At 38.9% G+C, this 27822-nt stretch overlaps 2 protein-coding genes across 8 annotated transcripts; one reads left to right on the forward strand and one right to left on the reverse strand.

The window, feature by feature from the left end:
- Positions 1-340: 340 nt before the first annotated feature.
- GABPA (GA binding protein transcription factor subunit alpha) lies at positions 341-22104 on the reverse strand. 3 transcript variants are annotated; one of them, XM_080339984.1, is made up of 10 exons: positions 22084-22104; positions 17686-17786; positions 15939-16083; positions 15150-15234; positions 11041-11286; positions 9729-9923; positions 8890-8946; positions 7724-7864; positions 6182-6374; positions 341-3279 (listed from the first exon to the last, which is right to left on the reverse strand). In XM_080339984.1, the coding sequence occupies exons 2-10, from the start codon at positions 17760-17762 to the stop codon at positions 3051-3053; spliced, it is 1368 nt and encodes a 455-aa protein (XP_080196110.1). In that variant the 5' UTR covers positions 17763-17786; positions 22084-22104; the 3' UTR covers positions 341-3050. The 3 variants fall into 3 exon arrangements, with proteins under 3 accessions (XP_080196110.1, XP_080196109.1, XP_080196111.1); XM_080339983.1 differs by lacking the exon at positions 22084-22104 and adding an exon at positions 21799-22003; XM_080339985.1 differs by lacking the exon at positions 22084-22104 and adding an exon at positions 21232-21459.
- Positions 22044-27221, forward strand: ATP5PF (ATP synthase peripheral stalk subunit F6). 5 transcript variants are annotated; one of them, XM_080340045.1, is made up of 4 exons: positions 22044-22111; positions 22808-22996; positions 24785-24909; positions 27098-27221. In XM_080340045.1, the coding sequence occupies exons 2-4, from the start codon at positions 22827-22829 to the stop codon at positions 27124-27126; spliced, it is 324 nt and encodes a 107-aa protein (XP_080196171.1). In that variant the 5' UTR covers positions 22044-22111; positions 22808-22826; the 3' UTR covers positions 27127-27221. The 5 variants fall into 5 exon arrangements, with proteins under 5 accessions (XP_080196171.1, XP_080196170.1, XP_080196167.1 ...); XM_080340044.1 differs by having other exon boundaries at positions 22095-22145; XM_080340041.1 differs by lacking the exon at positions 22044-22111 and adding an exon at positions 22262-22369.
- The last annotated feature ends 601 nt before the right edge of the window (positions 27222-27822 follow it).

Raw genomic sequence — 27822 nt, forward strand, 5'->3', positions numbered from 1 at the left:
CTCCTCAGCTCATAAAACTATTTTACAGGGCTCCATTTTGTCCTACTTTTAAGTTTCCTTCATTATTTTTATCAAAGCACCGTTTTGAGACTTACAATTAGGATGTTAAAGAAAGCTGTTACAGTAATGAAGGACACTGAGTTCCAGTTTAAAAGTAGAAACACGCAGTATTGAGTCAAAGAAGATGCCTCTTCCGAAAATAAGGTAGTTTGCCTTCTCCCTGTAATGAGCTTCTGATCTGAAGAATAATGAGAATAAAGCACATGTATTAATCTTTAAACTGGTTGCACCTGAATGACATTGCAAATGGCTCTCAGAAAAATTAAGAAGTCAACAGGCATTAGCTGTATAACATTTTTATTTTACTATATTGACATTTTATGCACAAATATTTTATCAGAGTAAAAATAGAAAATAATTGTTTCATGTAAAATTACCAAAAAAATGCAAAACACAAAAGAAATACATAATTAGCAGAGTATAAGTGTCTTTATTTAAAGAGTAAAAAGTATGCAAAAAAACTTCCATTTTACAAAAAATTGGGAATATTCTTTCTATGTTTTCCTTCTGGCAGCAACAGAACAACCTTTGACAATATATTCTACATCTTCTATTTTATTGAAGACATCAAGTCAGTCACAGACTTCTCACCTCAACTACAGAGAATGTGACAAGTGATTTTTATCCTGTTTGAAAGATTCCTTCTTTACTAAGTAGAACACGGTGGAAAAGCGGATGATCCCACAACAAAGAACCCAAAGGACTATCATAGCTACCGAAAAGCTGCAAAATAATAATCGGATGTATTTACAAAGGAAGTGTGGTATCAGAAGTTTCCCGTAGTGGGCTCAGTCTTGTAACAAGAACATTCAGGAGGATAAAGCATGGACACAACATTTCCACTTTGCTGTTAGTTTATCCTCCCACGGTCCAGTTTGATCTAGAGAGCTGGTATTTTAAGCTTCTCTTCTTTTTATACTATGTTTTTACTAAAAAGGGCTCTCATGAACTCTACTAAATAAAACCAGTGACTTGTATTGGACCTCTGTGAGTAATGGAGCGGTGTTAAACACATAGTTGCTGCCACCTTCATCTTATTCTTAGTAAGCAAACCTGACCCCTAGTTGTGTAAGTCACCTCAAACACTTGCCAACAGGTGGAATCAGGCTACTGTAACAGCAGTAAATGGACTGATGGCTGACCTCTCGTGATAGATGCATTTACGTATTTTGCTCAGGGTCTAAGATATTTTTTAACAACAAAATCATCATGCTCAGTACATGGAGTGCTTTAAGAGCTCAAGAATGAAAACAATGTTAAGAGTTACTGAAAGAATCTCTAAAAAAAAGAAAATATAAAGACATTATAATCATCATCATGATGTAAAAAGTAGGTTAGAACAAGATGCAAGACTTCTAGTTAAGCAAAAACCACCTGCAGATGGACATCCTATAAACAAAGAGCTTTGTCCTCAATGCATCTTCAGTTTTCTTTCCTCTCTGCCTGCAAGTACGACTGCTCCTTTCCAGGCCAAGGGCAACAGTCCAGTGCTCTTGCTACTCAATATGCACATTTTATGTTTAGAACCCTACTGTACAAGCACTTTCAATTTAAGGTTCAAGAACAACTTGATCCCTCAAAGAATTAAAGGTTTTCCCTTATACATTCATATTTTAATTGTTAAGTGTTACCAGAGGTGGTTTTCACTTATAAAAAGTTGGAAAATATGCATAGTGACATAACATTTATACTGTTTAATAACATGTAGGGGCAAAAACAAACCCAAAATTGCAGCACTGGCAGCCATCAAAAGAGATAGCCTAACAGGCATCAGTACAGAAGCTCAAAGTTGCAGCCTACTTTTTACTGCACATTTAAGTTTGCTTTAAGTACTCGCTGCAGCTCAGAAGTCAGGATACATTCCAACTATTTCTATTCATCATCCAGATTTCAAATTGCACCCAGCTCTGGAACATGCATTTGGCTTATGAAGCTTCAAAAACATCACTTGCAGTTTAGAAAGAAATTAATTTTAAATAAAAAATACATCTTTGTATTTTAATATATGTCAGACTGTACAATAATTTTGGAAATCAAACTCCAGTCCTCTGTAAAACCATTTTCAACTTGCATTTTGTTTCTAAACAAGGACTCCTGACTGTGATTAACTTAAGTCTTCAGTTACTAAGGTTGACTACCATGCAGGTACAAGCACCTTGCAGAACAGAGCATTAAAACCCCCCACCAAAACAAGCTACTCTTTGGGTGAGGGCTATTTTGTCAAGTTTTCAAATCACCTGATGGGAGGTGGTAGTGGGGGAAGTTCGTCTTCACTTTTTGCTAAATGGCTCGAGTCAACAGTGTCTTTCAAAACAGGGAAGTACTTGCCCTCATATATGCAATATTATCTACCTATTACAATGAAATACTCATAATTGGCTTTTCACCTAAGCCAGATCTAAACCTGGATCTCTTTCTTCAGCACTGATCTTCAGTTCAGTCTAGTCTTAGTTTCCTTTGCTTATAAACACAGATGCTATTTTAAGAACCCGGTGCTTTGTAATGTTTAATGCATCTTTCGGCTCTGCTTGATTAACTGAGAATAATGAATGTGTTTAACTTTGAAAGCATCAAATGCCATTTGGTACTTTAGCAAGGAACAGAAGACTGGAAAGGACTGAGTTCAGATAACTGATCAGCCTGCTTGCTGTAGGTACTTCATTTTTGCTAAAAGCACTGCAAAAATTACTTTGTATGGCTGTGGGCAGAGAGTGCTGACCAGTTCCACCTTTCCCACCCGTTTTCAGATTGCATACCACAGAGGCCCTGACTCAACATTGCAGAAGTTGTGGCAACCCCTTAACTTACACTGAGATATAGGCTGTTAAAAGATCCAAATTTATGAGAGTCCCAGTTCTTTGTAGAAAATCATGCACTGTTATTTTACTGCCAAGAAACAAAAGAAGCTTCCAATTCTGATAAAGGTAAGAGCAGTTGCTGCTCTGGTTATACAGGGAAGGCCTCAGGCTCCTGCGTTCAGGTCCCAGTGCTTAGCTCTCCTTCTCTGTTTGCAGGGAGGCCGTGGCCAGAGCCACAGCTGTGACCGGCTGTGCGATGCCATGGAGCTGCATCTTGGCCAGTTTCTTCTGCTCACACTCCGTGACCAACCGGTTCAGCTCTGCTGCGCTGTAGCCAATAAGAGTTTTCAAGTCGCAGACAAACTTGTACACAAACCTCTTGCCTTGCACTTTGCAGATCATGTCTCCATCATAGTAATACCTGTATAAAAACAAACAAACAAACAAACAAACAAACAAACAAAACGCCATGTAAATTTTCAGTATCTTTAACTTCCGTACACATCAATCATGTACTTAAGGTCACTCGAAGACCAAAATATGAATCTTTTTCTCATTATGATTCTCATACAGTCTCATACACCAAGGATTGAAAGTTGTTCCTGCAGCTGAATACATTATGGAGAAAATAAAAACATTAGTTATTTTATAAGCTGTAGGACGCACCATTTCAAAAATGAAGGTTTCTGAGCAGTCTAAGGACAGTTTGGTTGGGGGAGTAAGGAAGCTCTCTATAATGCTTTGCCTTAATAAAAAAATGTTGTCTCTCCATTATTGCATTGCTTTCTTTACTCTTGTCTCTGCTTTTCTGAGGGAAAAAAAAAAATCACATCTGAAATAGCTTGAAAATTAGCATGGTGCTTTCTATGCTACAAAAGCAGTCTGTCTCTCCCTGTTGTTTTCAAAGATGGAAGTAAAACTATGAAAGTGTGGTTTGCTTTTTTTCCTTTTTTTTGTGTAGCTCATATGCTGGCAAAATTACATCCTTTGCCTTTATTTACAGCTAAAGGCAACTTCTCTAACTATGAATACTTTCTACATTGCGTCATGGAAGAGTTATCAGACTGAACAGAAATGCAGTAAAGGTAACAAACTATCACCCACTGTACTCCAGAGACATTATAAATCTTCAGGTAAGACCAAGAGAATGGAAGTTAGAATTTTACAGTTTTGTTGCTCATCTTGTCTAACTGCAGGCATTAATAGAATGCATGTTACATTTCTCATGAAGAAAACCCAAGCGTCTGGGACATAACTTGGACTTGATGAGCTTAACAAGGCTGTGATAAATTTGAAAACAAAACAAAACCAACAAAACAAAAACAAACAAAAAGCACACACACACAAAACAAACAAACAACAAAAAACCCACAAGCAAAATGAAAAACAACAACAAAAATCATCAATTTCATTTCCTCCAAATCATCACCCAGCCCAGACTTCTTGACTGTCTGAAACTCAGTCCTCTGTATGACTTGCTTATAAGCAAAGATGACTGTCATTCACTAGCACAATTAAGTCAATTAAAAGACTAACTTTTGTCTTCTAGCTCTAATGGAAGAAGTGTACAGGAAATTAATTTTTTTTCCTCACATTCCACTTCCCTACTGGATAATTTAAAAGATGCTGATTTTAGAAAATTTACCAAGGTGTATGTACACCCTGGCCTAGTTTCTATACTGCCTGTTTTTCCTACAGCATGGCAGAAGATCTAGCATATTTCCAAATAATATCAACATCATTTTCTGTATTAATCAACAATTGACACAGTAATTTCAGTACAGTAGTAAACAAAACATATTACCATTTTTGTTTTAATAAAACTTTAGCTTGACAACAGAGTTTATCTTGGGAGTAGTAAGAGGCATTAAATATCCCTTCAGACATTCAAGTGTTAGAAAACATGTCAATATTGATGCAGCTGCCAAAATGCCAATGTTTTGAGGAATGTGATTTCTGTAATTCTGTGACTAAAATATAAATGAAAAACTTCTCTAATAGCAATTTATGCAAATTACTGTGCAGACATCTGTTTAATATCTCAGTGATAAGAACATTATACTGAAGTTCTTCAGCTGCCTTTGAGATCCTCTGCAGTTTGACAAAATCCAAAAACCATTGGCATCATTTACATAATTTTCATGTTCCAGAAAGCTTTCACATATACCTTCAGTACACAAACATATAGTTTCACAAAAACAGGTTAGAAATCCAGGAATGGTATTGCAATAACATGGGCTGAGGAGCAGCTGTAGTGGAAAGGCGCTGCTTTAGGCAGGAGGTTGGACCAGAAACCTCGTGAGAGACTCTGTGACCCTATGAAGAAAGTAACATGCTAATTTAACACATAAATAATGCAAGAGCAGCCATAAAAGACCAGAATAAAGAGCTATCTAGAACAGGATTTAGACTGCAACAGATCAAAAGCAGATGCCCAAAGAAAAGCATGAAAGTAGGGTAAGCACACAGCAATGCTATTCCTTGCTTTCAGTGATCTGGGGCTCAGGAACCTCTAGAATGTACATCTTTCCATACCTAGCATCCAATAAAATATTTATTTTTCATTAATTTTTCCACTTTCCTCTCAAACTCATTAAATCATTCCGGCATCCATAATACCGTGCTCGAAGAAGTTACAAGGCAAACAAAAAGGTGTATTTAAGCTGCATATCTGGTGCCTGCCAGTTTCTTTCGATGCCTCCTGTTCAGGAAAATGAGATTCTGAGCAGTTCTCCTTTAGTGACTCTGGCCCACTCATGGCCTTCTAGACTTCGCTCTCCTCCCATGAAAGTATTATGCATATTGATGTTATTTAAATCCTCCCTCAAAGACTAAAGAAAACTAGAATACGGTAACTTTACCAGAATATGGTAACTTTACCGTATTTCTCATAGAGGTATTTTTAAATAGAACTTGATTTTACTTTTAACAATGGTAGATGAGTCTACAAAAATGTTGTAGCCAAAAGTGGAAATGATGAAAAGTAAATCTTAAATCTCACTTAAACTATATGCAACTTCACTCATATAATTCCTAAAACTGCTTAAATAATTTGCAGGATTAGACAGTAAGTGCCTTTCTTGAAAACGAATAGAGAAAAATAGACTTAACCATACCAGAAGTTCTATCTCAATGATTTCAGAGAACTTGGAGAAATTGTCAAATGATTCTAGAGGCCAAAATAGACAGAGAAAGTCATCTAAAATTCAGGTGCTTGGATTCTTCCCTCTCCTCAAGCACTTGCCTACAGCGATTCAATAATACAAGTCCCTTTTACCAATATCAAATCGCTTTGTATCTGATCAGTTCCTAAAGTTTCTTACCTCAAAGCCCGACTAAGTTTCTCATAGTTCATGGTGGGTTTGTTTTTACGCTGCCCCCATTTCTGCGCAACCAGTTCGGGTTGATTCAATTTAAACTCTCCTTCATCACCAACCCAAGAAATACAGTCCCGAGCATCTTTGTCAGTGAGAAGTTCCAATAAAAACTGCCACAACTGGATCTGGCCATTGTTTCCTGTTGAAATAGGGATAATAAGATCCATTTCAATTAGTCCTTCTTACATCCCTCTCTTAGATAAAAATTTTCAACCAACATATTAAAAGTAGAGCAAAATAGAATGTATGATGGAAGGAAAACTTGCACTTAATGTATTCTAATTATTCTTTTGGGAACTTTTTTTGCAAAGTCATCAGTACTAATCTATTAAAAAAAGAAGCTGATGAATACAGGGGAAAATATAATCAAGATTTCTCATAAATCTGCCTCTAGAACTTAAGAAAAAAAAAGTATACAGCAGTACGCATAATCATTTAGACATATACCTATCCCTAATACAGTACAGGTTTAGCAAGAGTGGCTTATTCCTCTTCAGGTATACAGACACACACGTGTATATATATATATGCAATAGAAGCTGTTTTTTTAAAAAATAATTTAGTCTCCAATTTTCAACATTTATATTAGAAATACAAGGACAAACAAATTTCAGCTTAAGTCAGTATGAGATCTTCCATAGCCAATCATTAGGATTTCTTTTTAACTCAAGTATCTGCAGCTAAATTTCTAGACTCTCAATGGCATACAGATAGAAGACCTAATGTCTAAAGGGAGAAACAAGAAACACAGAGTATTCCCCACGGATGGCAGCCAATAAAATCTTGGCCTAAGAATTCTGAATGATATGATAATAGCTTTTTATGGATAGTCTAAACAAATAAAAATTCAAGGGAAAGGGAAGGCTTTAACAGAAAAATTCACAACACTGGAGAAAACCAAAGCAAAAAATTACAGCAAGAAAAAATAAGAGAAAGAAATTAAAATGAGTTGTTAATAATCAGAGACTATGTATACGTAACAGTAATTTCAAAAATAAACTGCAGATTTAGTGTGCTATTTTCCAGAAGGTGCAGTCATTTAACAAAATAGGAATCTGAAAATTGCTGATTTCTGTAGTCACCAAACTGGGCAGGGAACAAATAGAGCATGTAGTAGCTGGGCTAGGATTCTACAACATGCAGTTTATTTTCTCCCCTTTCTGCAAATGGAAAGAAGTTAAAAGCTTGAATAAATGCTATGCAGTGGTTTGAGAGGATAGGCTGTTAAGTGATAGGAAGAGAAATTATTTTATGCATCTCATTTGCTGCAGGACTAAAAAGCTGTGGCACCACACAAACATGGTGCCTGCATGAGCAAACCAACCTGCCAGCCCTGCATGTGCTTCTGATATATTTTGTAGCTACGGTCCACATGGACTTCTACAAACCTCACATCTAGAGTGACAAAGATGTGTCCTGCAAAGCTGTTACTAAAATTAATGAACAAGTGTTTACTACATTTGTATTTGAAAATAACAGAGACAATACCTGTTCTGTTCCCAGGGGAACTTCTGTCTTCCCCAGAGATCCTTGGAGCTCGCTGTACTTTAGCTGCCTTTGCACTGCTGTTTATTACTTTAATGGTGGTGGGGGTAGCAGGCTGTACAGATGCTGGAATAATCTGCACAGCTGTAAAGCAGAGAACATTGTGGAACATCAATTATAAATTGCTGGCACAGAAACAGGCATATATTATTTATTACCTGTATTATCATAACATCTAGGAGCTAGGTCTTTCCTTTTTTAAAAAGACACACTGTATAAGTTGTAATACTAATAATAATTTAAAGACTTTTTACCTCTTATAGTGGAAATTGTGGTTTTCGAGTCATAGTAGAGATGCCATATTACAGATACAATATCGGCTTTCGTTTACTAACATGTTTATTGCATGTTTCCACAAAAAAAACCCACCCTCTCCTGCCTTTGTTTTCATCTTTATGCTGTTCCCACACAATTTATCCTAATGGCCTTTTCTCTATAGTCACTGTACCCTTCATACTTGCTATTCAAACAGCAATGAAATACCCTTCTATTGCAGAAGGATGCTAAATGCCCCACTCTAGGTGGTTTTAACTAGACACAAACCCAGCATGTAATACACAGTCTATCTATTTAACATATAAGCTGCTTACAAGTCTTCTGAAAACTGGTTCATTTTAATAATTGATGACACTGCTTTAGCTGGAAGTTTCAAATAACTGCAAAGTTACTTTAATGTATTTTTTTCTAGTATCAGTTTCTAAACAAGTCCTCTCTTCCACACTCCCTTTCAACTGTTGGAAACATTGTCTTTTGAAATCATAACATTTTAATATATCCATTAACTAATGCAATATATAACTTAAAAAAATACAGAACAACTCGAGACTTCATATATGTATCCTAGACAGCTTATTTCAAGAGACTGGAAAACTTACCATCCAAAATTCAAGTTAGAAACTTTCATAGTTCAGGTCATACACCACCTTTCAGCCAATAATAAAATACTGAGAAACCCAAAATTTTGCTTTGAAGCTTAAAATATCCCCTTTCTCCCCTCACCAAGTAAAACTACTCTCTCAAGTGATTTTCTAAATGTCATACTATTATATTGTTGTGCTAAACATGTAAACAGTTAATTGTGTGAATGAACTGCTGGCAGAAGTACTCACGCTGATCGATAGTAACAGTTGCTATTTCTCCAGAATGCTCTTGGCTAGCCAAAACATCTGCAAATTAGAAAAATAATAGTAAGTTTTTATTTAACCAACAAATTTCAAGTCACCTGAAGATCAAAACCTTTCATATTTCATACAGGAAAAAAGTGAAATTTTGGTATCAGTTCACAAGTGACATGCACAGCTCATGGTCTTATGAGTAGAGACATTCAACATGTATCATTTGGTTTTTAGAAATAAGGACGTACATGGTGAATTTCAAGGTATCTTATGCATTCTGCATTCCTTAAAACCTTTACCTATATCATGTAAATGAATACAGAAACAGTTCTTAGTCTGCCAAGTTACATCTAAGCACGGTAAATCTGAAATGCACATAGATATTGTTGTATTATGCACGTATAATGAAGCGCTTATCAGTTGTGTTGTGTACAATCTAAGGATTTCATTGTCTATGCTTAATACTTCTCACTTCTATACGACACAGAGATGTACACTGTAACTCACAATCAATATTTAATCATAAAACTGTCAATTCCAGGAGATGCACAAACTAAAAATCTTTATTAAAACAAAGGAGGGATCATCAGTCACTACCTTCCTGCCTATTAGTTATGAAGTTTAATGAAAGACAGGCAAGCAGTATTTAGTATGCAGACATGTTTCATAGCAGAGAACATTCTCACTAATATCTCCTGTTGTCTTATATTGATGCCCTCACTTTTACTCCCAATATTAAACAGAGGAAAAACAACTGTTCACAATTGGTTTCAGCTTTAAAGAAAGGAGAAAAAAAAAAAAAAAAAATCAGTTACAAAAAAAGCCTTGCATACACTTTCGAAGAAGCTCCAAATGGCTCCAGAGGATTTCTCCCCGTGGGACGCGCTGGAAGAAGTCTTCTTGGCTGAGGCTGCAGAGCTCCCGCCCGGGAATGCTGAGTGCATTGAGGTCAATGTCTGTCATGCTGAACTCCTTCATCACCCACAACACCCAATGGAGCACCTGGTCTGTCGACCACTGCACTGGGTCTGGGAAAAGAGAGACAAAACTGCAAATTGTCCCATTATATAGGGCAAGGCTCCTCCTCACTGAAGGAGATCATGATGAAAAATACCAGTATGCTCCTGGTAATGTCTCACTTTTTTTTTTCCCCCCCAAACATTCTGCATCAAAACCCTGATTATCAACAGACATAGCATGATGAAAACTATTTTGGAAGTGCTTGCCAATAAGAACAACAAAAAGGCAGGAAAAAGCCATTGCTTTATTTATCAAAAATACATTCAAAATACTGGCAAGCTACATGTCCTGCAAAGACCTGTGATTTTGCTAGAATTCTCAAACACTTTCAAATATCCCACTTGCCAAATATATTCCAGTTTTGCCAGTCAGCTTAGATACTACAGCTTCATGTGCTGTCTGTGCCTTAACAGTACTTTTCTGCAAGTCAAAACAAGCAACTCAACTGGATAATCTCCTGGGCATGATGTAGGCCTAAACCCCACCGCTTCAGTTCAAACCTAAGCAGGCACTCAGGGATACTTTTTCAAAATTAACATTAAATTAGCAGCCTGCTAAGTAACAACACTAATTCAAAAGAGATGATGATCTACCAGAATACTTATATTCAGTTCTGAATCATCTTTCTCCAGTATGTCAAAGTAAAGTATGGCTTTCCACAAAAAAAAAATCTGATTTAACATTATACTCAGCATCCTACAACCTATAAACAATTTGTTTCAGTACCTTTTGAGGCAACCTCCACAAAGTACTGTGTCTAGTTCTTATTCAGACACACATGAAAATGAGCTTTACCACTAATATAAACATTTTAAGGATGGAAAGAAGAAGAAAATTGCTTTCCAAAAACTGCAATGACAAGCAGGTTATGAAGCAAAACGCACTATTTTAACAAAACTGTTACAAGCATTGATTCCACTTCTCTTTAGCCTTCTCTTATGCAGATATTTGCATTGTACTTACCCATACCATAAGAAGCCTCCTCTGAAGTACTGAAGCACTTTAACTATACAAGCAAAATTAATTATTATTTATAAAAAAGCACTAAACCCCAAAACAAAAAAAATAAATAACCCAGTCCCTACCTGAACACACGTACGCACATACACAGAGTCGTGTTATTACCATAGGGTATTCCAAGGCGCTCCTGCTCCTTTCGGTAGCCTTCCAACGCTGCAGCCCATCGTGTCACTTGTTCAGAGGTTTCATCTGATATCGTTGTGATATGTTTTGTTCCATCCAAGGTTATCACTTGAGCTTCCTCAACAAGGTGAGCTTCAGCCTCTGCGTGATGAGCATCTGGATCAATCACCACCTCCACGGTCTCCACAGGCTTCACAATTTCAAGGATGTTTAACTTGGGCTCTATCCCTAGGTATAGAAAGAAAAACTCAAAACTTAAAGATAGCAATGCAAATATGACAAAAATGTTGTTTTAAAGCTTTCTGGGTAACACGTGTTATCATGCTTCGGAAAGAAACATGACACAAAAGAATCACCAAATTGCTGCAAGTGTCCTAAATTAGAACTATATATTCTATCATACAGTATATACTTTAGTAAGGTGAATACAAAGTTGTCCCTCTTTCCTCCTCCAGTATTGCAGTTTCCTGTTCTAGTTTGGTGATCCATTTCACCTATCTTGAACAGAATGTTCAGCATGTAGGCACAGAGAACAAGTATTTTGGTCTGTAAGAAAGACACAAAACCTAAGAAAAAAGAAAAAAGTAAACCTCAAAAAACCCAGCACAAGCATCCACGTCGTTCCCCCAACCAACAGGCATTTTTTTCAGCCTTTAAAATATTTCCCTGGTATCTCCAGGGTCTACATGCAGGAGTTAACATTATCATTCGGTACTCTACAAGAGGCAGTGTGTTCACCAGCAAGTTGAAAGAAAACTAGAAAATTCTTCATGTTTTAAACTTCATCAGCTATTCATGTTTTGTTATCTGTCATTTACGATATTAGACCGTGGAGCTGGAAGATATGTCTGTATCTATTCTGCAGCAATGAAGAACATTCACTAATGCCACCAATGCTTTGTATCACCACTTTCTCTGTCATGTTCCGAGAAGGTATTTTGCCCCACTGGTGCCTCGCCAAATTTCTGACACTGTATAGAAGAATTTTCTTGTCATTATAATATGCTGAACAGACAAAAATTATTCCAATTTTTCTGACATATAATTTCCATTAAAATTACAACTAACAACCTCACTTCTTTAAGATATTTTTATGAAACACATTTGCACATTAAAAAAAACAAAACAAAACAAAACAACAGTAAAATTCCATCTTATTATGACTTGGAAAACCTTGACTAGGGTTAGGCAGTTGAAAGCAGGATTCACAGAACATCACATGGCCAGAATAACTTCAGTATCTTGTGCAGTAAAATATTACTTTGTGTCCCATCTCATCTATATTAAAGCTCAATGTGAGATGGTAGGTTCTGTAGGTGATGGTGTTAAAAGTAAAAACCGCAATCCATTCACAATTTATAAGAGAAAATAAATGGCGTACTTACCCACAGTACAAGCCAGAACAAACCAAGTCTTTTTCAGACAAGTATTGCTCTTGACTTTAAAATGAATTCAGCTGAGAAAAATATTAGAAAGGAAACACTACAAAGACCATAAGTACAACATGCAGTAATACGAAATTAAGGAAGTAAAAATAGATGTAGACAACCAGTAACTGGTTGGATTAGGTGAAGAAAAAGCAAAAAAGTACCTTACTTAGGAGAGTGTTTTATCTAGGCCATCGAAGATTAAAATGCACAGCACAGGCTTGCTTTAAAGTCAGACAGAAATAGGTAAGGGAAAACACTAAGGGTTAAGATTCTATTTTTGATCTTCAAAAAAAGAAAGTAGACGGAAAAAAGCTTCTAGAGAGGAACAGTTCACTGTTGCTCAACAAAATAATTCACTGTCTGTCAAATAACTATATGTCAAAAGAACTGTGAATCTACTCCTTTATCCATAATGCAAACATGGAGATCAAAGTGATGAGTCTCTGTAGAGGAATCAGCTTGTAAGTAAAAATGCTGTGAAGTAACAGTCTGCCAACTAACGTACTGCAAAGTTATATCAACACTAATTCACTGGGTTTGCCTGCATCTCTTCTCAGACCACTCCTTTTACCTACTGCATCAGAAAACAGATGTCCAGTCTAGCTCGGACAGCACAGAAGTTACAAAACATCATGTGACAATTCCACACACCCCAGAAGCAGTTCACTGCTTACTGTCCGAAGCTAGAGAATATACCAGGGTTAAGACTGACCTACAGAAAACCTGTATTTTTTGTTCCCCTTGAAATATCTAGTATTAACCACAGCCAGAGCCAGGACATTAGTCAAATCGCATCTTTAATCTACATCAATATGTGTCATTACACTTACGAATCACTCCTTTACATACTAAAAATAATAAAAGCCTAGTTATTGAAAAAAAAAAAAAAGTTTAGAAACCATAGTCAAATGAGGAGTTATACACTTAAAACAGGACTGGGACTTCAGCTGTCTAAATCCAAAGAAATTTTTGTGCTTAACCACCACTTAGTCCCCAAATCTGTGTAAGTAAGCTTAAGGATGGCAAAATGTTAATCTGATATGATCTATAGTCAGGCAGGAGAAAGCCTTGATCAGATATAGCTTGTGTCTGGACTTAAAAAAAAAATTACTATCGAGGTCTTCCAAATTAAAGCTTTTTTCAAATTCTGTGACATACAATGTAACACAGTAATTCAGATCTCCGCAGACTTGAAAGAGGCTTTGTTCAGAGCAGTACAGGGCAGGGCTGCACTCACAATTGTTGTTCTCTCAGTGGCAAGACAACCATATACATCTCTGTTCTTCAAACAGGAAGAAAGGATTTAAGGCAAGGTAGAATGACAGAATAGTCTTTCTAGTAAAAAAAATAAACAGGACTGATATTTTACCTGCTGTGACTTATACTGATATCCTTGTATGAACTGCTATAAAAGAGCTGCAACGGACTGTATTTCAGCTGGTGTTTATTACTTTGAATTTACAGATGGCTAATCAAAATTTGGTAGAACACTGTAACTGACACAACAGTTCTTCTCTTAAGAGAGCCCAATCCATCATAAGGACTGGCATCGCTGATTACTGCTAGCTGAATTGTATGTGTCATACAAGTTGGGAAAAATAAAAATAAGTAAATCGACACTCAGCATTAAATGCAAATTGTCAGTCTTACTTAATATCGTTAAAAAAAGCAGAAGGGCTTTCTTCTGTCTAATCTACACCAAAGCCACAACAAAACATGCTCCCCAAATTCTGCTAATCTGCTTTGCTGATATAACACAGATAATCAAAGATGCCTTACACCAGTAGGAACTTGCCACTGTTTATTTGAAAACATGGCAACAAAATCTGCAGCTGTTCTCAGAGCACAGTGAGAACGGTGTCTTCAGTGAGTGGTGGTAGTCCTTCCACTCAAGACATATAGGGGGTCAAAGAAGAAGAAGATGACAATAAGCAAAACAATGAAGCTACTAATTCCTGAGGATTTCACAGGGGAAATCCTGTCATATCTGATAATACAAACTATGCATCAATAAATCCCTGTCCACCTGGTTAATGCTTCTCTGTCGCAACAGTTTCCTCTGACGTCTCATCCAAAGAGAATAGACAATAGATAGCAATCCCAGCCTTTCATACCAATTTTCAGTTAGCTACATATACTCTCTTAATCTAATCATTCACAAAGCACACAAGCTCCCTCACCTGACAAAGATGAAATTGTCATTTACCTAGACAAAAACATTTTGCCTGCTTAGATACTTGTTCTGGTATGAGTAACTACTCACCCTTAATGAAAGCCTCATACTGTAACTGTCACCTGTCACTCTTTGACCCAGGTTTGTTTGGTGTGGTGGTTTGTGTATGTTTGTTTGTTTCTTTTGTTTGGTTGGTTTTGGTTGGTTTGGGTTTTGTGTGTGTGTTTTGTTTTGTTTTGTTTTTTACTTACAATTTTAAATGAAGTAATTATAAAAACATTTCACATAGCATCAGTCCATGGCATTTATTTTAATTACTACTACTTATAACCACAGTACACAATGAAAGAGACATTCTGAAGCTATGTGATCATTCAGTGATTTTCTCAATTTTACAGCTAGAAATCTAACAGTAGGGAATTAGGTTTGCTAATGAGCACTCCTACAATATTAATTTGTCTGTACAACAGACAAACACACCTGCTTACCTTGCCTAGATATTACTTGCACACTGAGTTGCACTGTTCCATCTGTTTTTACTCCTTGATCAAAAAGGCTTCGATCTGGGTCCAGCTTGACAAAAGAAAAAAAAATAATTAAAAACATGTATTAGTCTCACAATTGTAAGAAAAGCAGCAATGCAATACCTGGAAGTACCTTCACTTTGTGAGAAGTATCTACAGTTGTGTTTCTCAGTTTTTAACACCTTCACAAAAATTCTTGTCTTTAAAGCAGTACTCTCCCTATTGTTTCTGGAGAAGTCACAGATGTCTGATTACAACTACAAATAAAACATGCAGCTAAACACAATGCAAAACAGTTATACTGTCTAACATGTGGTTATGCCTGTAAAAATAGTGTGTATGGGGGGAATTTTTTGAGTAGTGTTTTGCTGTCTATGCACCTGCACAGTATGAAAATCTTCTTGCTTATTCAGATTCAAAACAACATTAGTCTCACAGAAGTTGAGGCAGCAACAAGTGATGTAGCCTACCTCAAGAAGATAGTATTGCCATTGTCCTCATTCTTTGACTTGCAAGGTGGTAATTTTTTGCTTTCTTACCCTCACCCCAAAAGTATTCTGATTTTATTCACACTGAGTTTGTCTGTACAGGTTAAATGGTCTGATGACAATGAACCTGACATAAAATTAAACTGTTTATTGTAATTAATATATCAAACAAAGCACGAATTTCACAAACAATGGAAGAAAGGGACAAAGTATGTAAAATGCTTCTCTATTGAGAGGTTAAGTCTTTCACAGCCTTTCAATTTACCTGGATATCTTGCAGGCAAATTTCATGTGCATCCAAGGAGCACTGCAGTCTGGGTTCCAGCAGCTTCTTAAGATTTCCAATTGGTTCATTGATGTCAATAGCTTGACTTACAAACTCTGCAGTGGTGTAGGTTTGCTCAACAATGCTTAAATGCCAAATTAATACAGCAAATAATTACATACACGTAATACAGTAGGTATAGGAAAGCTTAAAATAAGTTAGAAGTAAACTACGTGTAAGGTAATACTGACTCTGAAATCTTAATACCATACAGAAAAACTCTTAGCTTGAGTAAAGAGTGAATTACTAAATTGGGTCCCATTGATTTTGCAGTTATATAACTCTTCTTTTACCCTATCACCGTTAAAAAGGTAGGTTAAATACAAAGACTATTTTTGAGATCACTGTTTTCAAGAGATTAAGTCATGATTAGTATATTATACACTATTAACTTGCATGCAGAGTAAATTAATTCTATTTGCATTGCCTAGACTGTATTTAAAATATACTCAAGTTAAAAACAAACACAGAAACTTAACAGATGGGGAAAAAGGAAGTAAAAAAACTGTCCCCTCTCATAGAGAGTAATCGCCCATGTATTTTCACCAGTCAGCACAAGGATAAGCTTAGTGCATATAAGAGCCTTGAAGGAAACACCAGTCACATGTCATGGCTGTCCTGGTCTAAAATCATGACAGTATTGGCACAGGCACTCAGAAACATCAGTGTCACGGGAACCACGTCTTAACAACCACCTTAGACAATTGGTCTCTCTACATTTATGCAGAAGGAAATCAAAAAGTACACAGGCATAGTCAATTTGTAAGTAGTAAAAATATACAGGGTGCTCAGAATAAGAAGAAACTAATAAGTGGTATTGAATCAGTTCTCTAAAACAGGTTAAGGAGCAGGACATCTAACAGCCTCAGCTATTTCTATTCAACACGTAAACTGCCTCTCTGTGCTTTCAACAACAGTTGCAAGACGTAGAACGGAAGCATTACGAATTTAAAAAAATAGGCTGAGGTAATTAAGTCAAACAATATCAGAGTTCAGTATCTATGGTTTCAATGGCCCTAACAACAATACAGTCAATAGATACAGGATATGATTTTTGCTCTGTTAAAAGCAAATGACCTTGTATAACAGTAAAACAATGAACTGGATAAACTGAAAGGTTCATCTCAATTACAGAAGCATACACTAAAGCTGAAAGGTTTGAAGCACATACATGTAGACATACTCCTAGTGACATGAAAGTAGGGGAAAAGAAATACTAAGAATGTAGTAAGAGATAAACAAAATAGTTCGGGATTTAAGCAATTAAGACTGAAGAACATGATAGCACCATACTGGTTTCCTATAGTGGCTACAGTTCCACTTGAAGAAAACCACCATTTAATGAGATAAGGAACAGAAAAACTGGAAAAAGCACAAACAAAGCTAAGATCTTTGTATCCAGCAAGAAGGATAAAAAACTGTGGAAAAAAATCTTAGCAGTAGGATTACGGATATCATACTGAACCAGTTACTTCTGCCAGTTTAAAGTTACTTCTTTCGCCTTGCTAGGAAACACTTGTACTTATTTCATAACTGTGGCCATCTCTGAAGCATTACACAATACTCAACAATAAATCTGAATATCCAGACTTTGTGTGTGCAGCCACAAATATCAAATGAATTAAAGAAGCAAAATAAATAAACAAATTGCAGCCTAAGGACCTCAAAAAGCAAAGATAGTACATACCTTTCTTCAGTGCATTCCTGTTTCTCAGTTCCATCAATTTCTATTTCTATCAGCTCCTCTGCCTCTCTCTTAGTCATGGCTACAACGTCTTAAGAACAGAGCTATGAACAGAAAATAATTTTTTTTATAAGTGACAGACCAACAAAACTAGATGGTGGGTTGTGTCCTATCAAACACTTTTTAAACCAATACCAGGATAGCTTTCTAAAGAAAAGAATTCACCTAAAAAATAAAGCCAAAAGCTAATACAGATTTCACAGAACGGATGACAATACCTGTTCTTGAAACAAACGTTCTAGGGGCAAAACCAGGACTATAAGTGGACATTAGCACAGAGCCCAAAGCCTAATTTTCTTGAAGGCACTCAAATTTACTGAATGTTTTTTATTATGGGCCAACAGCTTTCAGTGGCTGGTTGCAAAGAATTTCTGAAAATTCTTTTAAAGTTATTTTGCTGTCTAGATTCAGTTGCATACTATCTTCTTAGCAAGGCTGAAAGATGCTCATTATTAATTTACACCTTACATAAAATGCTGCAACAGGAAGCTAGACAGAAGATCCATCATTTCCTAATAGGTAAATAAATTCAACAATAAAGTGTTTATTGACTGTCCCATCTTTCCACCCATCCCTCTCATGGGCAATCACTTGATGATATGTGCATAACAAATGCATCTTGTTAATTCCCAAACTGATGCAGTACGTTAGCAACTAAAAGGACAGCTATTCTGTGATGATATTCTCATTTACACTACAGATTTTCATGCCCTGTAGAACACTGGAGTCTGATGGAATGTGAGGGAGGAAAAATAATTACAGCATTTGGTCTGTAAGGACATAGTTTGAATAATATGATCACGTTTCATTAACCATCCCATACATCATAAGCGTGAAATACATATGATAAAGAACTAGGCCAAAGTATATTAACAGTTTACAATAAATAACACCACCAACTCATATGAAAATGAGTAGGAAGTAGGAATACAGAGGGGAAAAAAAAAAATCACAGTAGAAAAAGCAAAACATTCTATTACTTAAATACCCACAATAGAAGAGATTAGTAAAGAGGTTCGTAAGGTTTTCATCTTGGAATCATTCTTTCCCAGGGACTACGCTATCCCAAATCAAACTGTTAGTAACAGAATTTATTGAAGACAGGTTAATAAGGGAACTTGTTAAAACTTCAAAACTTCTCAGGATTAGCAACCAACTAAGTTGTACAGTTGTTACAGAAAAGGTTTAAAGAAATTCAAACTATTCATTTTATTATGTCCCTCAAAAACTATTAGGCAAAAGCAGTTTTGAAGAAATCAGGTGCTGCATTTGATATTAATTTGTATGAAGCTACCAGGGCTAAACAGGAAGTGAACAGCACCTCATTAACATCTTGCCACCAGAAGCAAAAACAGAAACTGTTCTGCTTACAGATCTAGCTCCATGAAAATCCCCCAACTGCCAGGCCAGGGTCCACTGAACAGAGTCCTAGAAGTCAAATTTCCCTATCACTTAATTTTGTATATCATCTTAATGATAAATTGGAAAGACTGAAACACCACTTCTGAAGAATGTGGACAAGCTTACTCAAGTACCCCAAAGAACTGATACCTGCATGGTTACAGGTGATCTGGTTGACTGTTAAAAGGTTTTTAGACATTAAGTTTTGAGCAAAGTCCCTTACTGAAAAATCCCAAAGAAGCTAACTGGTACCATAAAGAAGGAAGAAATTGTTTCCTGTATTAGCAATCAGATTAAAAACCCCAAACCACGAAAAAAAGTTATCTTCTTTTTGTTTGTGTGTGAGAGGGAGTTTACCAGTAAGGTCACAAAAGGGGTTAAGCTAGGATTTATTTTCCTTGACGTATTCGTAAGTTATTTATTGGGAAAACTGTGCAGATCTGCAGAAAGAACTCACCATCTTGAATGATTTCTGGCAGAAAATGTTAAGCAATGGTAAATGCAAAGTGATGCACAGTAAGTAAATACCATAACAGCACAGTAACTGTATAGAATTAGGTAAGACATTTTGAACTCCTTATGGACTGGACTCCAAATTGGCAGCTGGACTAGTAACTGTTCACTCACTCTTCCAAAGCAGTTTGTGGTTGCATCTCACAGGCTCTACAACATTTCTGCTTACCCTGGTGAGGTAGGAGAAGGGAGCAAAGACAGCAAGTACAGAATCACAGAATCGACTGGGTTGGAAAAGACCTCAGAGATCATAGAGTCCAACCCCTGGTCCAACTCCAGTCCGTTTACTAGATCATGGCACTAAGTGCCATGTCCAATCTCAGTTTAAAAACCTCCAGGGACAGCAAGTCCACCACCTCCCTGGGCAGGCCATTCCAATGCCTGACCACTCTCTCGGTAAAGAATTTCTTTCTAATATCCAGCCTAAATTTCCATTGGCAGAAAGAGGAAGAAAGATGGTTCCATTGAACACAGAAGTAAGAAAGGGAGGTGACAGGTGGAAAGAGGAAGAACAACACTATGAAAATATGTAAAGTCATTAACAGTTCAGAGAAACCTAATGGGGAAAATTATTCAGAAAAATAAAAAAAGAAAAAAATTCTTTCCTATGCTAGAATAGAATCTTGATGATATAAACAATTCACACGAAGCCTAGCAAAATTTTTTGCTAGAGGATGATGCAGAGATTGAAAGCATACATAGGTTCAGTCAGGACTAAGCATCCTGAGCCTTCCCGGAAGGCTACTAAGAACCAAAAGAACTCAAACAGCCTGGTTTGCTAGGAGGGTCAATGTGGCGGGAATAGCACAATAGCAGTGTTTGGAGGAACATATAAAACTATGCTTGACTTGCGTAAGCTACAGCTTACTGATTTCTGTTTGTTTTTATTATTCGTTCAACCTAAAAAGCCCTAAGTATTACCTGTTGTCCAAGAAGGAACGTGGCCATAATGCCCGAGACAGACTGCCCCTAACGTAAGATACAGCGCCTGTTAAAAGAGCCTTTTTTCCCTGCATGACAGTCCAATGCTTGTCAGTACCTTTTGGCATTTGCAGTCAGGGGAGAGACCTCATCATACTGTTAAGATCTATCTTTTCCCTAGAACACATGGAATTAAGCAAGTAACAAGCCCATCATGATAGGGGCACAAACTCTACTACTAGAGTTAGCATTTGTTATCCTACCAGGCAACTGCAAAGTGGGGGAAACTACTGGAACCCATATACATTATCAAGTAACACTGAAGCCCAGTCACTGGAAATATTTGTGATTCCGAGATGCTCTGGTGGTTCAGTTATTCGTGGAACATTTAGTACTACCCATCATTTGAACTGGTAAATACAGACGACCTATCCTTTACAGATCAGCTTTTGCAAATTATCAGCCAGCTGGGAGTTAAGACAAGAACATGGGAGCACTAAAACGGGTAGAATCATGCCAGATTTCAAGTGTTTTTCTTCCTTATCAACATTAAGAAGTTAGAAAATAAATCCAAATTGGGAAAAGTGGTTGTGCGGCAAGCACCTGGCCGAGCGCCAGGAACCAAGCCATGCCAGATGCCAAATACCCTCCTACGTTTTCACCCGAAATAAGTTTTCACGAACGGAATAAGTTTCTACGTAGGCCCCAGGGAGGACCCACGGGCCTCGGCCCGGGCCGCCCGACTCGCCCCCAGCCGACACCACAGGACCTGCGGCGGGAAAACTTGACCTCTCCTCGCCCGCGGCGCTGCCGGACGGGCGCTACCGCGCGCCCCGCCGCCGCCGACCTCCATCGCCCGCTCCCGGGCTGGCCGGCGGGCGGCCACCTGACCCGGCGGTGCCGAGGCCCTTCGGGACGGGCCGCCCCCGACCGCTGCTCCAGCCGCGGGGCCGCCCCCACAGGCCCTCCCGCGGGCCGGCGGGCGGGCAGCCGGCGCAGACCCGCGGCCGGGCGAGGCCGCTTCTCCTTGCAGGCCCCGGTTCCCTCCCCGCCACCCCTCCCGCTTCCCGCCCCCCCCCCCCCCCCCCGCCTCCTCCTCTCCCCGCGGCGCCTCGTCGTTGTTTGAACCCGAAACGGAAATGAGACTCGCGGCGCCGGGGAGAAACGGAAACAAAACACGGGCCGAGGCCACCGGGCCGGGCCAGGCCGCGCCGCGCTCACCCGCCGCCGTCCGCCGCGCCGGCCCCGAGCGGAGCGGCCGCACGACACCTCCCGCCGGCCGCGGCCCTGGCAGCTCCCGCGGGTCCCGCCGCCGCCGCCCTGAGGAGGCCGTCGCGCGCTCGGGATTGGGCAGCGCGGGCCGGGCGGGGAGGGCGCGCAGACACCAACACCCCCCGCGCGAGGGCGGGAACTACAGCTCCCGGCGGCCCCCGCGCGCCGCTCCTCCGCGGGCGGGGCTGCCGCCACCTGTCACTCCGAACGGTTTCACCTCACCCGGAAGCGTACCGCTTACTTCCGGCGGCGGCCGTTGGTGGTGAGCGTTTTCCGTGCTCCCTCTCCCCGCTCCGGTCGGCAGCTGAACGGGGCCGCGCGGCGGGGCGGGGCGGGCGCTGTTACCCCGGGGACACCGTGTGCGCGGCCGCGGGGCTCAGCGCTGTGGCGGCAGCGGGGCGCGCGGCCGGGGCGGCTTCCCGGCGTGCATTGCGCGGGGACGGGGGGCGGAGCCGGGGCGGCGGTGGCGGCGACTCTCCCAAGGTGACTGGAGCTGGGTCGGGGCGGCCCCGCGGCGCCGGTGGGTGCTGGGGAGGCGGCTGCTTCGCCTTCCGTTTGCGCTTGGGGCATCTGGGCCCTGGGGCTGACGGAGCCGCCGGGCCCCGCCGCCTAAGGGGCGTCCCCGGGGCCGGTGAGGAGGAGACAGACGGGGGTTCGGCGGCCGCTGCTGCTGCTGGGTTAAAATTGCCGTGTTAAAATTGTTGCTTTGTATTTAAACAAGTCATTTAAACCGCGTTCATTTCGGTTGCACTGCGCATTGAGCGAAGGGGTAACTGCTAGCTGTCATGGTGCTCCTCAGCCTCAACGGCTGCTCGGTTTGCACCCCAGGCTGCATGCGGGTTTAAATACTCTTTCTGGTTTAAAGCTTATCTCTGAACGAAGTTTTTTGCTTCTTTATGCATTTATATTGCAGAAAGAGCTAACTAATTGAGTTTCTGTTTTGACTTTTTATTTTTAGCTAAAACTCTAGTGTCATCATGATCCTGCGTCAGATTCTGCGACTTTCTTCCATTTTTAGCTCCGCTGTTTCTATTCACTTGCGCAGAAACATAGGGCTTTCTGCTATTGTCTTTAATAAGGCAAAAGAGCTCGATCCGGTTCAGAAGCTCTTCTTGGACAAGATCAGAGAATACAACACAAAGAGCAAGTAAGTAAAGGAAATTATTTTAAGGCTGATGGCAAAAGATGGGGGGAAATGTTGATTCTGACAAATGTTAAAGTATGTTCACTCTGTAGCTTTATCTCTAAACACTTAAAGTATGTTTCTGTGTCCACAGGCAATGTTCTGTTATGTGCTGAGATCACTTGGGAGCAGATTGAATTCTTTCAAAAGGCATTTGATTGATTGCATTCTTACTCTGATAACCTTACTTCTGTCTGGTAGTTACTGAAGGAAAATGGAAAGAACAGTCTCTTGAGTCAAATTTCTCTTTAACAACTTCTGAGAGGCCATGTAAAGTTGGATAGAAGTATTTGACATAAATATTTTTGCTTTAAAAATGAGTGAAGGGTGGCACAATTCTTTTGGGTTTTGTATAGAAACATAATACTTCAATGCAGCTTTCACTGGCAGACGACTTTGGTATAAAATGATAGCTTAGGCAGAAAGTATTCACAGGTTTAAATCTAAATTTAGAGCAAATCTAGTACTTGTGCTTTGAAAGAACACCTGAAACCACCAACATATTGGCTGATAAGTGGTGATAGTTCTCTTGTTGATGGTATATGTTGGTGCAAGAATATATTGAGAAGGTGACATTGAATTTTCCATTTGTAACGCTGCCAATTTTTTTTTTCCCTCTGGTGCAGGAGAAAGTTGTCGTATTATTGCATTGACCATTCTGAAACGAGTTTCTGGTTTGATCACAAAACAAGCTGAGTGGGTTTAATTCTACTCTGAGACTTCTTGCTTTCCAGCAACACTTATTGATGGTGTAATGAGTGAAAATGCTTATTCTTTTGTACCTGACAGAAAATGGCCAGTTTTTTCCCCTTTAAAAGGGAAAAAGAAAAAAAGTAAAGCTGATGTCATTCTTCTTAGGGAGCTGACACACTCAATGAAGTTTTTGTACACTATGGAAATGCATGATAATTTTTACCCATGCATATTCTCTGTAAATTAAAAAAAAAAAAAAAAAAGCACCTTTAAAAAATTTTTTTTGGTCTGGAGAAAACAGATGTTCTTCAGTCTTGTTTCCAGAAGCTGAATGGAAATGGCCTTCAAGAGTTAAGTATTATTTCAGATGGAATCTTAAATTCCTGTAATGTTTAAATAAACTATTTAACAGGAAAGACTAGAGTAATTCAGTGTAATTTGTTCTTGGGAAGGAAATAAACCACTTCTTAGTTCTGCTGGAGGAAGATGTATGTGCACAGACCTACAGACTAGCCTCTGTAGGGAAGCATACTTTCAGTGGCTTTACCCATCGTATGCAATAACTGTGTTGGTACTACTGAGCATTGGTAATCTAAAGAGTTACTTTTAGAATTTATATTTGCATTCCAAGAAATTCCTTTCTGAATCTGTATGAATGCATGGTGCCCTGTCTCTTGGTTTTTTGCTTGTTTAGTATTCAAATCATGTTTTCTTTGCAAGAATACTTAAGCTTTACTAACTGAGATCACTAATTCAGAAATAGCAGAGGCACAAATCACAGTTTTGTCAGGAAATCACACCTGGAACAAGTCAAACTAAAAGCCTGAAAACCTGGGTATTCAGTGTAGTTTTGTGTCTCAAAAGGCTATTTCTGAACTTTACCCTGATAACCTTGCTCCTGTGTTAGGTAAGTAGGCCCTATGGTGTGTCATATCTCGACTTTTGGAAATATTTCAAATGGTTTGCTTTAGTGGGTTGTCAAAATGTTTTTTAATTTTGGCCATGCAAATGTAGAACTTGCACAAGAAATTTCAGAACAGAACTTTTAATGTTTTTCAGGCAAGCTGGAGGGCCTGTTGATGCAGGCCCTGACTTTCAGAAAGAAATGAATGAATCCCTTGCTAGACTTCAACGGCAGTATGGTGAGGGAGATCTAACCAAGTTTCCAGAATTTAAATTTGAAGGTGAGTTAACAATCTTACTGAACTCCTAATTGAAAGTAAGGACATGTTCATTAACTGTTTTTCGTAATTAATTCCTATTTAGTTTTTATTCAGACCATTAATTTCATGTAAAGTGCCCTCAGTGAATCTCCTTACTTTTGCACAGTTCACATCTGATTCTCTCTGACTGCTTTTTTTTTCTTTGAATTATTTGCCTTTATCAGTAGAGATCATAGAATACCAGGTTGGAAGGGACTACAACGATCATCTGGTCCAACCTTTCTTGGCAAAAGCGCGGTCTAGACAACATGGCCCATCCCCTGTCCAGATGTGGACTTGCACTGGTGCTTAGCCAAACTTGCAGTCAGAACAGACCATCTTAATTAGCCTTCACAGACTCTGAAGAAACAAACCAAACAGAAATAGCCCAGGATTACTGTTCTGTTTTTTTTCTCATTCTCCCAAAGAGGTCAGCAGGCTAAAATTTGAAAACCAGTTGTCTATGTCTTCTAAACTGCAGTTCGAAAACTTTCTAAGCTCATCTGGAAAGCTGGCAGTTTCAGAAAATGAACAAATAACATTGTTACTGATTACTTTGTGACTAGATTAAACATTTTTCTTTGGTTATTAGCATATGACTTCTGTTTAACTGGTCTGGGTTTGAGCACAAAGGGACTGCACAAACTCCATCTGCCTTGAGACATAAACGCAACATAATTGTTTTTACAGACAGTCTCACTTCTGTAGTTCTTTTTTTTCTTTTGCTGGCTTATGTAAGTACAGCTCGAAGTCTTAATTGCTCACAAGCAGTTTTAGCTGAAGTCAGGTTTTGGGGGGGTAAGCTGTCTTTCCCATAAGCTGTAAGCAGCTGGTAGCTGGGATTCAGCCATTTTTTGAATGTGCCAGAGAATTTGGCTCATGTGTCAAGATTTTGGTAGTGGGAAGCTGCAGGGGTGGCCTTTATGAGGAGAGGCCAGGGGTTGTCCACATGTCAGACAGAACCAGTTCCAGCTAGCTCCAAAATGGACCCACTGCATGACAGAGCTGGGGCAGTGAGTGATGCTGGTGGTGCCTCTGTGACAATGTGTTTTAAAACATATTGGGGTGAAAAATACTGTCTCTCTTCTCAACTCTTCAGTGCAGGAAGCAAGAGAAAGGGTGTAAGAGCGTGACACTTTTTGGCCATCTGGCAGCCAGCCAATGTCAAGCCACCATAGTGACAGATTTGTAATTCTGATCAAACTAACTGAAAATTCTAATTTAGACCAGGAACATAGCCCAGAACATTTTGGTTTTTGGTAGCATTTCAGGTGGATTAAGGAAGAATTTAGCGTCCTATTCTTACTGGTGCAAATAAAATAGAGCATTTGTAAAGTACGATCTATGGTGTTTCTTTTTTCTTTCCCCAGTTTTAGGGATGTGGTTTCTTTGTATTATTTTATTTCTATGTAGTCTGTGAAATAATACATATTCAAGTTTAGGATTTTTTTTTGTAATGAAGCAGCATTTGCACAACCATGGGAACAGACCAAAGGGGATGAGACCATGTTCTTTTACCACTGTTGCCTCTCTTAATCTCATTTCAAAAAGTTTTCAAAATTAAGTGGCTGGATGGGTAGAATTTTTTTTTTTGTCTTAGTGAAGATTATTATAAGCTGAGCCTTACCTCTCAGACTCATTGTTTCACAGAGAACAGGCATTAATAACCCACCTGTGAAAAGCCCTAGCTCAACATTTGACTTTGGAGCTGAAATTGTGTACTCCATTCTGTTAATCAGCTAGAAGACATGAAGAGGAAAGAAGAGCTTGGTTACTTGTTCTTGTATCAGAGCTATGTTGTAAATACTAGTGTCAGGTCCAGCAATGTTCTGGTTGACTTCAGTTTCTCTGCTGCCTTCTCCCCTACCCCACGTGTTACTAAAAGCTGTTTTGGCAGAATGCATGTCTGTGTTAAATCTTATGCTATCTTCCCCTAAGGTGGAAAAGACCTGTCTCCCTGGTAGTTTTTTAGTGCTGCCCACATCCAATCATCATACCCTGATACAAAGCAAGTGGTGGTATAGACTGCAATGTACAAGAGCTTGCTTTAGCTTGCCAACTTAATGCTTAGTTTTCTTTGAATAACAGGGGAATTGTGGTGTTTGAGCCTGGAATCGAAAGAGACTAATATGACTTTTTTTTTTTTTTTATTCTCCTCTTCCTCTTTTAGAGCCAAACTTTGAGGAGACTCCAAAGTGATCTCTGCAGGTTGTACACCCAACAGCAGTGTACATCAATGGAGTTGCTGAACGTGGCACCAGTTGTAATTTAATAAATGCAGAGTTTCAGTTTGATTTCAGAAGTGTGAATAAGTTCTTAACTTCAGGGTGAGCACAGTTAGCTACAATTGTTACCTCTTTAAGTGACTGAGGCATCTAGGCGATGTTTCTCAATGTTAGCTGCAAAGCTCCTTTGCCAAGTTACATTTTAGTGCTGAGAAGTCATAACACTGATAGTGATACACCACAGTGGAACTACTTGTTTTTCTGAGTTTGTCACATATCAAAAAGCTTCTGCAGAAAAAAAACCCAAAATAAACAAAAAACCAAACCAAACAAACAAAACAAAACCAAAAACAAACCCACCAAAAAAAAACAAAACATGAGCCCTGAAGCTATAGCAAAGCAGGTAGTGGTAGACCTGGACAGCCAAAAGTGTAGGCACAAATATCCTCATTTTATACTGTATCAATGAATGCACAGATGATGAAGTGTTACTCTTAAAAAAGCAACTGAAACCTGTTAAGGAGGTTGTGAGATTTAAATTTCAAGTAACTGAACTATTGACACGAGCACTTCAAGTTCTGAGGAACTATTTATTTGTGAAACATCAACAGTTAGAGTCCAGATACTACAGCCTGAGTTGTACTGACATGATTTTTCTTCAGAATGAAAC

This window comes from Nesoenas mayeri (genome assembly GCF_963082525.1).
Source record: "Nesoenas mayeri genome assembly, chromosome: 1".
Lineage (NCBI taxonomy): Eukaryota > Metazoa > Chordata > Aves > Columbiformes > Columbidae > Nesoenas > Nesoenas mayeri.

Bases quoted from the DNA above. Each gene is read 5' to 3' on its own strand.
- GABPA (XM_080339984.1), bottom strand. From the start codon at position 17,762: ATGACTAAGAGAGAGGCAGAGGAGCTGATAGAAATAGAAATTGATGGA. The intron at 15,235-15,938 runs GTAAATTGAAAG...TCTTTTGTCAAG, and splicing joins TTTGCCTGCAAGATATCCAG to CTGGACCCAGATCGAAGCCT. The intron at 7,865-8,889 runs GTGAGTACTTCT...TCTGCTTTACAG, and splicing joins AACTGTTACTATCGATCAGC to CTGTGCAGATTATTCCAGCA.
- ATP5PF (XM_080340045.1), top strand. From the start codon at position 22,827: ATGATCCTGCGTCAGATTCTGCGACTTTCTTCCATTTTTAGCTCCGCT. The intron at 22,997-24,784 runs GTAAGTAAAGGA...AATGTTTTTCAG, and splicing joins GAATACAACACAAAGAGCAA to GCAAGCTGGAGGGCCTGTTG. The intron at 24,910-27,097 runs GTGAGTTAACAA...TTCCTCTTTTAG, and splicing joins TCCAGAATTTAAATTTGAAG to AGCCAAACTTTGAGGAGACT.